This window comes from Prionailurus bengalensis, chromosome B4, assembly GCF_016509475.1.
Source record: "Prionailurus bengalensis isolate Pbe53 chromosome B4, Fcat_Pben_1.1_paternal_pri, whole genome shotgun sequence".
Taxonomy (NCBI): domain Eukaryota; kingdom Metazoa; phylum Chordata; class Mammalia; order Carnivora; family Felidae; genus Prionailurus; species Prionailurus bengalensis.
The window spans coordinates 48,723,017-48,734,923 of NC_057358.1; the positions used below are offsets into that span (position 1 = coordinate 48,723,017).

At 40.8% G+C, this 11,907-nt stretch overlaps 1 protein-coding gene across 1 annotated transcript in view; it reads right to left on the reverse strand.

The window, feature by feature from the left end:
* The window catches only part of RERG (RAS like estrogen regulated growth inhibitor), a 112,421-nt gene extending 105,166 nt beyond the window's left edge, over positions 1–7,255 (reverse strand). The window contains exons 1-2 of the mRNA XM_043564847.1: positions 7,011–7,255; positions 3,405–3,568 (exon numbers count right to left, since the gene is read on the reverse strand). Of these exons, the coding sequence (XP_043420782.1) occupies positions 3,405–3,465 (61 nt within the window). The 5' untranslated portion in view covers positions 3,466–3,568; positions 7,011–7,255. The remainder of the gene's footprint in view (positions 1–3,404; positions 3,569–7,010) is intronic.
* Positions 7,256–11,907: the final 4,652 nt, after the last annotated feature.

The window sequence follows — 11,907 nt, forward strand, 5'->3', positions numbered from 1 at the left end:
CACATCACGCTTGCCGTTGTTAGTGACAGAGTCACTTCTGGATCCTCTGTCTCTCTCTGCCCCTCCCCCACTTGCACGCTTTCTCCCTCTCTTTCAAGAATAAATAAACATTAAAAAAAGAGAAAGAGACAGAGAAGTTGTGTGTGTGTGTGTGTGTGTGTGTGTGTAGGGTGTGCAGAGTAGCAATATAGTGTTCCTGTCTTATACGCTTTCCGACTTTTACTGAAAACCAAAATACCCACTTGAATGTAAATGCATCTCCGACAGTATGTTTTCTCTAGAAAACTTAACAAATTAAAATCAGTATGCCTCAAAAAGCTATAATATTATAAGCTAATACTGGAGCACTTACTATGTGCCAGGTGCTGTTCTAAAAGATTTGCATGTAATGACTCATTCAATCCTAACAATGACTCTTTGAGATTGGCACTATTATATCCTTTTTATAGTTGAGGGACTTAACTTGCCAAAGTTGCCATGTTCACCCCGATGATAAAGTATAGAATTGGAAGTCAAACCTGACTTGTCGATTAGCAAGTAGACAACATGTCTTGCTTATCCCAAATTCTAACTTGGTAGTGAGTATGGGGAGAAGTAGATGGTACAGGTAAGACTTGAAGCCTCTGATGCGATGAACACAGACCCAAGTCAAATCAGAGATGCTCTATTTCTACCCTTCCAAGATCGCAAGCTGGCTCCCCTAAGAATCCTTCCCCTGCTGGGTGTCTGGAGAGAAACAGATCATTGAGCCCATGGGAAGATCATGACCATTTGTGGGGAGGCATCTGAGAAAATGAGAAGCTGCTGTGACATTCTAGCAGGCATAACGTCTTACAGACTTAAAAAACAACTTATAAGAATGATACAGACTATAGGATAGAAAAGTGACCATGTGGTACAACAACTAGGCAGAGACATCAGACATTCGCATTAACAAAAAATTAAAATAAACGTGAGTTTAACATTGCTACAGTCAGACTCCAGAGTTGATGGATACAAAGCACTCTGTAACTGTTTTCACTGAACTGTGAGAAAAGGTCTCAGTACTGTCTCCCATGCACAAGTCAAATTAGTACCACCTTTTAAATGTGACGTGTGGTTACCAGGTCTCAGGAAAAACAGTCTAAATGTTGAAATAGGGAAACACTGTGTATAGATGACAGACAAAAGGGCAATTGTTTAAGGCATGTAAGTCTATCACTTTCATTTTCACCTACATGAAAATAAATACAAATGGCAGAATGTATACAAGGTGGATGGAGAAACCAGTACAAAGAACATGCATTAAGAATCACAGGACTTTAGAGTTAGAAAGGAACTTAGTGAACAAGTCCAGCTTCTGCACTTGACATAAAATAAAACCAAGGTCAGCAGAATTTGGATTGTGTGTGCAGGTGTTATCTTCAACTATGCGGGTGAGGAATTGCCTCTAGGGAGAATGTATGGAGCAAGAAGATAAGAGGTGGGGATGCAGGACCTTGAGGTTTCTGAGAGGCGGGCTGATGAAGAGCAGCCTAGGAAGGCAGTTGGTTAGGGACAATGAAGAGGTAGAGCGAAACCCAAGAAGTGTGAGGTCACGACAGCCTGAGACAGAAGGAGTTTTAGGAAAGACTACGTGGTTGTGTTGAACGGCAGGAAGAGTTCTAAGAAGACCGGAACCGGGAAATGTTCATTAGATTTGGTGGCTATTGATTAGTGGTGACCTTAGCAAAAGCAGTTTCGGAAGCATGATTGCAGTGGAAGATTGCCACGTTTTAAGCAATGAATGAGAGGTGAAAGAAAGAAGAAAGAAAGATGTCCAGTGCTTGCCCTCAGACAGTATAGATGAGAAGGGGATGGCTACACATACAGCAAGCTAGTTTCTCAACCAAATTTTAATTTTTTGCTTAACTTTTCCAACCATGTGGAGTTTATTTTGATAAATAAAAGGAGTTCTAAAACTTTCCTTCTTTTACTGCCTCTAGTAAGTTTTGAATGAATGAGTAATAAATAGGCAGCCCCAGGCCTAGACCCTTCACTCACGAAGGACTTAGGCAAGCTATTGTTGGCAGCTCTCGCCTTCCCACAGACTCCCTTCCCTTCATCCTCCACTCACTGGAACAGCTTCCTCATTCTCCAGAGCTTTCTACCAGCTACGGAAATTAGGTTCTCACGCCACCGGAAAACACTGAGGAGATTAATGGGGAGGAGTTCAACTATCTTCAATCTTGTGAAGGCTGGCAGTTTTTAAGCCTTGCCAACTATCTATTTTCTTTGCTTGGTTTCTGCCAGAGGCAAAAGTCAGCAGCAAGAAGAAAGGGTGATGGCAGAAAAGAGCACTCTTAAAAAATTAAAAGAAAAAGAAAGAGAGAGAAAGACTTAGAATAGGGAAGATTTACTGCTGAAATTAAACCAGAGAGCCAGTTAGGAAAGGGAAACTGGTCACAGAATTAAAAGCTATTTATGTTTGTTTATTTAAGATTATGTGGATTACCTATTGTATTGGACAACCCAAATGGCTCTCCCTCTACAAATACGCTCCTACTAGATATCTGTTGGAGTCATTTCCTGAAAACCAAGAGCTCCGTGTGCAAAGTCAATTATGGTTCTTTCCTCCAGTAAGAGATCAAGACAGCATGATCTGAAAAGTCATGTTGCCTTTACATTTTAGCAACATCTACTTTCGCATTGTTCTTTAATTATGAAATCTGAGATACATTTTCAAAGTGGATTAGATGCATTTTCACATCCACCATTTCACCCTGAATCTTAAAGGTCTGTCAGTCTTTTCTCATGTAAGGAATTAAAAAAAAAAGTCTCTGAATTACTAGTGTAAGCCACAATACGATCATTTAAATTCACTCCAGAGGCACTGGTGGCGATAGCTGTCTTGCTTGAGGTCATGCATTCTAAATTTTCTTCCCCATTTTAAAAGTGTCGGGTAGTAATGCAGTTCTGTTTCTTGAAAAGATATATTCATTCAACAAGCATGTGTTTAGCATCCAACACATGCTTGACATTGGGGTGGTTGCTGCAAATATCAAGATGAATGAGATATAAAAGTGGCCCCTCCAGATCTTGTACAGAGAAAGAAGAGAAAATACGTATTTTTTCATTTCCACAATCTGATTTCTTTGGAGGTTTGTTTTATACCTTTCCTCGGAATACCACGACCTATGATACCTCCCTTGCCTCGTGTATTATCAGCCGAGCTACTTCATCATAAATAAGCAAAAAAGTACATAAAACTTGTTCCGTAAAATGAAAGTTCTAGATAAAGAGAAAGAGACTTCACCTAAAAGAGCAACACATGAGACTATGAGAAATGCCGACCACCCTCCTGTCCAATCTCAGGAGGCAGTATCACAGACACACGCGTTCGTGCGAGCGCATGGACACTTCAACAACCACATCAAAAAACTTACCTGACTTGCCCACACCTGCTCTCCCAAATATTGCCAGTTTGACCTCTGCACTTTTAGCCATGCTGGGTGTTGGTAGATAATTCACTGTCGTTCCAACTAAAGAGCTGAGAAAATCTTTTCGGTTCCCGCCTTTGGATTCACCATATCATTGTAAATCTGCAATCCTTGAAAAAAAGAGATTTGGGAATTCATAAGCGACTGCAGAGAAGGCTTAGTGTTTATTAAGCATTTCCTACATGCCAGCTACCGTTCACTTTATCAGCATTTTCCATTGTGATCTCCATCGCAATCCTGTGAGAGGGCTATAGCAACTGACTGCAAACTAGTCAACTAATAAACGATAGATTCAAGACCTGAATTTAGATCTCTTTGGTTCTAAAACATATACATTTTCAGACACAATAGCATAACCTGAGACATTTTTAATGAAGGCATTGTTTTTTGGTCAATAACTGATAACAAATACTTGATGTGTGTGAATACGTGTATTTACCATGTGTCTATAAATACCCAAAACGCAATACACATAACGGGGGAATCACATTTGGAACTCTTTTATTTTCCTTAGGGCTGAATAATATACATTCATATTAGTCAATCCTGTTGTAATTATTGAATTTGCACTTCAAGGTTAAATTTTAGCTCAGTTCACACGAGATCACATGATTGAGTCATGTGACAGATACACATGTTCCAAGAATTGATACATAATATCTAGTTAATTTTTTTATATATTTCTGGGCACAATACCATTGGCACACAAAAGAGAAATACCATTCCTCAACTTCTGATTCCTTTTCTAAGACAATCTTAAGTAAATTAGTTTATGGTACCATCCTAACCCTTAGGAAATGATATTATATACAATGTAAGTACATTTTATATAGATGGGTGCTTTCGGAATGACACCTAGGTTCTTAGTACCATGGAAATGTAAAGTTGGAAAGAGCCTTGGGGTCAACCAAAGGAATCCTCTAGCCATGTCAGGAATCGTTCCTTGAGATCAGACAACCATCTTGTGTCCGACTGAACACTTTCAAATACCTGGGGTCAGAGATGGTCAACGGACAGAAAGTCAACTTTTTGTTTACATTTACTCAGAACCTTTCAAGCAGCCCAGCAACTATTAGGACCCTCTGCCCCATCCTAGGCGACTACTTTCTAGGAAAATGAGACCTGGCATCTTCCCTTGTTCTTCATAAGATGCATGGTCTTGTTTGTTTTTTTCTTTGACTCTTGCCTTCTCTCTTCGCCACATGCACTTTGCTGGCACTTGCCATTTCATCACTAAAAACATGGCCTTCCATCCATCCACTACTTGCGACATGACTTGACAAGCTGACCTCGCAAAAGTTCACTGAGATTCTCCCAATTCTGTATCCGGCACTGTGGTTGTACAGCCACTGTCAGCAAGATTCACATCTTTCACAAGAACTGCAGACTCCTTCATTCGGAACTCCTGCAATCAGTGTCTTAAACTTAAACATGACTTAACTTTCATCCTTGTTAAACTTAATCACGTTAGTGATTCATTCATTTCATCCACTCTGTCAGTCTGCAAAGATATTTTTGCAACACAAATCGGTTATCTAAACGTGTAAACTGCTCCTGGCAGCATTTTGTCATCTACAACTTTTCAAAAGAGCTTCTCAAGAGAAAGAAAGAAGTGAAACTCCTTCTGGAAAAGTATTTCTACGATGGCATGAGAGTGTAATTGCCTTCTTCATCATGCATCCTAGCCTTGCACCCAACAAAGTTTGTATTTGCTGATTTCCAAAGGACCAGAGCTTCCTCTGAGGGATAAAAAGGTCAACATTAACATTAGCTATTGTTTACTTCATCCCCAATAACAAACAAAATTTCTCTGTAATCATTAATAACAGCACAAAAAAACCAGAAGCTTTAACATCTGCAATGTGTCTAAGCCCATACTTTTGGCTAAAGATAAAAGAATTTCCTTATTTGTCATTTTATACGCATTCATTAAGGAAAAGCCTTATGTTTAAAGTTCAGTGCTTCATCACAGAAGCATCACAAAAGCATAATATCTGCAGATATATAACTGTATAAATTCTACATAAGAATGGCAAGCATTTCTTTGAAACACAGACCAAGCAAGGGTCTGTATAAACAATGATTTGTTATTTCATGCAAAACTGCTCATTTCCATGCACATAAATTCTAAGTAATTATCTATCTTATTTATACATCATGAAAGTAGTCATCAAATGTGATTTCTAAAAAATATATAAGCCAAATACTTCATTAACTCCCAAATGACCTCAGAGATATAGGAATTGCACACAAGAAAAAAATTGTGTAGGTTAATTTTTTTCACTTATAAGGATACAGCTGCTGACTATCAACCTATTATTTAGGAAGATCACTTAAAGAAGATGCAAACTGACATGTACGTTTCAACATTTTGGTTTTCACATAAACATGTGAAAAGTTACATTTGACAAAAATATAAAACAAAGACAAATGTGTAAATTGGTGTATTAAGTGATCTTTTGCCAACTTCTGATGTTCAAAATAATTTATAATTCCAGACCTTCCATGACATGGACCTAAAAACGTTTGTCTTAATGTTGTTGTATAGAAATATACTGGCAGGGTCTAGAAGTTGCCATTTCCTTTTTATGTGGACAGTGCTTTACTAGGACAAAAGAACTTCTGAGTTTCTATCACTCCTAAAGCTAAAATGACACCTAGATATTTAGGAGACTAAAGGTAGAGTGATTTCCCCCTAAACATAAAGGAACTAAAAGAAGGCTTAGAAAGAAGTAAAAGAAGCTAGCCTCCAAATCCTATGCTATTATTAATACATTTGTTGATCATTCCACAATTATGCTAAGCACATACAAACAAAAGTGGCCACCTTCCAGGAGCTTCCAGTCTGTCAAACCTGTGACATTTAGGTCACCAATAACCTGGTTTTATTTATTTCAAGAAAGGTTTCATTAATAATAAATCATTCCCAAGACTATTATTGTCAAGGTCCTTGCCTTCTACTTCCTCTTTGGGGATGGGGTGGGGTAGGGGGAACCAAGCATCTTTATAAGGTAATAGTTTTTCTAACTTCTGTATGTATCATCAAAATAAAGCACAGCTGTTTAGGCAAGAGGACTCTGGTCTTAGGAATGAGATCCTCTTCTTTAGCTCTGAAATCAAGTTTTCCTTCTCCCACTACCAGGAATTCTCCCTCATCTTGCAACGCAGCACCCACAGCGACGAGGATAATTGTGCAAGACCCACCCCCCCCCCCCAACCTCGGGTATAGCTTTGCTCCAGAGCAACAGGTATCCGAGAACGATCAACAAGCCCATGGGGACTGCAGGTCACTTGCTCTCAACCTGGAGAGCAAATGCAGCCTAAATGAAAAGGGCATTCATTCTCAGTCTCAGCCCGGAGGGCGCTGTCAAGCTCTGGGCGCCGGCGCTCACATCTGCCCTCTCAGCGAACCCCAAAGCCGCCCCGGGAGGACCCGGCGACCAGGACGACGGATCCAGAGGCCACGCGTCCTTGGGGGGCGGGGGCGGGAGTCCCAGGGGTGTGCGGGAAGTCGTTCCGTAAGAGCCACCTGGGCACGTGCGTGACACTCACCTGTTCACACTCTCCAGGCCCGGGAGAGCCGCGGTCCCCTGCAAGTTCGGAATCGGTCCCCGCGAAGCCCTCCCACGCTGCGCAGCCCAGCCTGAGGCTCGCGTTTCCGCGGCTGCGATCGCCAGTGGGAGCCGCGGCGGCGGCGGCGACTGCAAGTGCTGACGGGCCGGTGGGGGTCTCTGCGCTCGCGCTCGCCCAGACTAGCGGCCGAGGGACTGCGGCAGGACGCGAGCTCAGACCGGCCGGGGCCGCCGCTCTGCCGCCAGGATGCTGCAGTGCGGCGCGTCGGCGCCCCCTACTGGGGCCCTGGGCCGGTACCTCCCGCGACGCCGCCTCCCAGTCCAGAGGAGACACATCCGCCTTCTGCGTGCTGCATCCCAGGCTGGCTTCCCTTTCCCGGGGTCCTTCCCGGCCTCTAGGTTCTCGAAGAAGGACGTCTCCTGTAGGTTACAACTTTGCGTGTGAAAGCATCGCTCCGTGGTGTTTTCCATTCCTTACTTGAAATGGTGCTCACAACATCCCTCTGAGGTATGTTTAATTATCCCCATGTTACCCAACAGGAAATTGAAAGAGGATAAATAACTTGTCCAAGGCTAATAAATGGCTGGAATGAAAACCAGGCCGGATTGGAAGCTAAGAGATGCTAGGAGCGATATAAATACCGAATCCAATTGAAATTTATAGTTATATATTTGACAAAGTGCCAAAAGCTTTACATTCTCCTTACAGGATCAGCATTTACAGGGGCTGAATAGAAGTCATACTTCATCTTCCTCAAAACCTAACAAAGATGATTAATATTGGTGCTGTGCTAGGCCAGCTTTTCTCTCGTCTCATTTGATATTTATACCCTCCCTTGAGGTAAGCACTAGTATTATAATTGTTAGCCTTTCACAGATGAGTAGGTGGGTTTCAGAGAGGTTAAATGATTGCCCAAAGGCTATGAATCTTCTGATCAAAGGAGCAGGAAACACCTCGGCTAGTATTTCTTTCCTTCAAGTTCTGGGTGTTCTTACTAAGAGACCAGGTGGCCTCCAGAAAACCACTGCAATATAGAGCAGACAGGGACCTACCACTAAGTGAACAATCTTCAGTGTGGCCTTAATGGAAGAGGTGTAACCATGGAGGCAGTTTCTGGGGCCACTGCTGACCTGGAAACCCACTGCACAGAGAGTCAGGGGCCAGACTGAACGAAGAAGCTAGATCCGTGGCGGAGGGAGGAATTGCCAAGCTGCTCAGGTGCTCTCCTGCTTTTTCTTTGAGGAGGCTCACGTGTTGTATCCTCTGTGACTTTCCTGACCACCAATCTATTTCCTCCTCACAACACACACCTGGATAGGATGAGCCTTGTAGCCTTATCTGTCATCATATTTGCATTGTACTCATTTGCATTTCTCAGTCTTCTCCATCAAACCTGACCTTCCTGGATGGTGGGATATAGTGTACGTATGTGTTCATTTCCAGCCTCTACCACTGTGCCTGGCACATCGTGAATATTCAAAAGACAAGTTGTTGAATGAATGAGAAGAAAGAACAAGTTGTGACCAGATATGCTTGATTTTTCTCTTACATACTGAATTTGGAACAGTATAGGCAGTAAGAAGTTGAATATATATGGGTGTGAAATTTAGGAAAGAGGCCTGGGAAAGAGATTTCATTATCTCAGCATACAGGAAGTCTGGAATGGGCAAAGAATTGTCCAGGTAGATTATATGGAATGTTACAGAAAACCAATTACGTGGGATTTCATGGCATTTGTGTTCAGGTCCAACATGTTACCTTCTTCCCCTCTCAAATCCTGTATTCCTGAATATTCTATATATATATGATATCTCCTATTTATACAGACTTAAGTGGACATTTCCACTTTGCCAATCTTACCTGATTGGAGTTATGGAAAAGACCCCAAGCCAGACCTTTTTTGAAGCAGTTCCTTGGGATCTTGTTTACGGAACCTGTTTCCCTCCATTTTCCCACTTAGGCCAGCACACCTCTATCAACTAGGGAAGCATCTGTATCCATATTTTCAGTTCTTAATGTAATATATATACCAAGAGAGATGAAGTAGGTATACTGGAGCGTGACCCCATTGTGCTGTATCTTCTGTAGGGATCCTGTATTGACTGGGAGTGTTTCCTTTGTCTCAAAAACAGCAGAAAGGAACCACTCCCCACCATGCTGCCTGCTTTATGGATGGCTAAAGACAGAGGGGACATGTCACATGTACAGCTTCACCATATTTGTTTGCTGGGCAGAAATTCCCCTGCGGAGAGGTCTTCTCATATTTAAGTCCCTTAGCCTGGCCTGGGCTTGAGCTAAAACTCGTAAATGAATTGTCAGTATAACCTCAAAACACACCGAATACTGGAATTGTACGTATGTATGTGTGTGTAGATGCTAATCGTGCTCATTGTAAATTAATTAAGCAGTAGAAAAAATACAAAGGAATAGAAAATCACCCCCAAAATCACACCATCCAGAAATAACTGCTGTTTTCATGAGAGGACCATCATTGTTACCATAATAGAACATAGATGAAGCAAGAGATATGTTAAATGTCCTTATAGTTACGCTAAGTTCTTTTATACTATTTTAACAAATAAGTAAATGCTATTTTTAATGTTAAAATACACTTAATTAAGCAGGAGATAAAGAACTGAAAATGAATGATAAAAGATGGCTGAACTTTACATGCTTACTCACCTCACAAGATATTTTTTTTATCTTAAAGATTCCTCTGAAGTTAAAATTACGACATAAAATGATATCTGAATGCATTGTGTTCAACCATAACTTCATTTATATTTTTTGTTATATGGTTATATATTTATATGGTTTATATTTAGCCACTTATTTGTTTTACTCAATATCATTTGGCTTCTTACCATTTCAAAGGAGGAAATTAGCTGTCCTATTATGTCTCTCTCTTCTCCTTTTTTCCTCCTATAATTTTACTTCTGTATTATTTTTTTATTGTCAAGATTTATAATATGTACATTGTTCTGTAATTCTAATTCCCAGAGCGGTCTAAACTTAGTTCTATATTTAAATGAGATAGGTTTATTTAATTATTTTACCATAGTTTTTCTATTACATACTTTTTATTTTGATTAATCCCTTCATATCTTCATTAAGTGATGTTTCCAAGAAGGTCTTATAGATTCTGTTCCATATAACTGAGGATACCCATGTCTTCCTTTCCTTGTTTTCAATTTATTTTGCTATTTCCCTACTTTCGTGTACCATCATCTTTTCCTCCTTTTTGTCCTGCACAAAATATTTTTGTATTTATTATATTGTTTATTTTTTAAATCAAATATCATATTGTCTGTGATACATAATAAGTGAATTCTTTTTGGCTCCTACACTACCTTATCTGAGACCTTTTTTTGTTTTCTCTATGGAACAGTGGTTTGAAGGCTGAGCATTCCACTTTGTCTACCGTCCTGGGACAAGGACATAAAGCAAAGAAGAGAGGTCATCTGAGTTTCTGTGCAGCCTCTGTTACAGGTTACACACCCTGCTTTCCTTCTAAGGTTTTATCAAAGACCCTGTACCAAGATTTAGTGCAGGCAGTCAGGATGAGATACCATCTAAAGAAAAGATTCCCTGGAGCCTGAAATAGCTTGCCTGTTAATTCTTAGCGCCCCCTACTCTCTCTCCTAAGCCATTTCAAGGATAACTACTCAGTGTGTCCCCTCCTCCTGTCAGAAAAGATGAGGGTAGTTGGCTTAGGTCATTTCACTCCAGATTTGGAGATGTTCATTATTGGTGAAAAAGAACACCCAGGATTTGATGATTCACCAATACTGCTTCCGGAGAGAAGGCAGTCTGTATCATGATCTTTTATTTCTTTAGAAGATCCATTTTGAAGTTTTATGGTAAGAAATCATAACCCTTTCCTTGTTTTGTTGCTACTAATGATTTTTTTTAAACTCAAGGAGGTATTTTATTATTGTTATTGTTTACTGAGGTAGATATTAGGCAAGAGTAAGTCTGATTTTGGCCATGATTGGACTTTCCCACTGACTGAGAACAACTATAAAACCTACCCGAAACATACTGTTTAGAAGCATTGGAAAACAACCTGACAGAGGGGAATGCACTTGGGTTTATCCCCACAGTCACCCAAGTTTTCTCCTTGGGGGCATTTTAAGGGCCCTGGTCCATGAAAGTGGGGCCCAGACAGCAGTGAGATCAGAGTTCAGGGCTACTAACGCAGCCAGGTTCAACAGGTTAAAGTGTTGCAGACGATAGCCACAGAGAGACAACTCCAGATATTTGCACAGAAATGTCTCTAGAACCTTGGTCATTTCCTGGACTGTGTGTTGTCTGATGCGTCTCTTGGAGCCCTAGTAAAAGGGCAGCTGCCTGGGGTCTGAAAGCTAGGTGGGGTTTCAAAGACCTCAGAGTCCTCAGAAGGACACTGAAGTTGAGCCTACTCAGAGTTCAGAGTAATTTCTGAACATCTGGGACTTTCAGCTGAGGACTCAAAAAGATTATATTCTAGGAGTGAAGAACATGCTGTGGGAATAAGGGCAATAGTCTAGGAGTAATGGCAAATCTGACCCTCCCTAGAACAAAGATTAAAATGAAGAGCTGACAGGGACAAACTAATCCACCAGTAAATTAACTGCCTGCCAAAACAAAACTCAACACTATGAAGAAAGATAATGTAATCCAGAGCCTCTATAACTATCATCTATAATGTCAAGCATCCTGTATTAGTTTGCTTGGGCTGCCATAACAAAATACCACAGACTGGGTAACTTAAACAACAGAAATTTATTTCTCACAGTTCTGGAAGCTGGAAAATCCAAGATCAAGGTTCTGGCAAAATAGATTTCATTCTGAGGCCGTTCTTCCTGGCTTGGAGGCAGCTGCCATTTTACTGTAA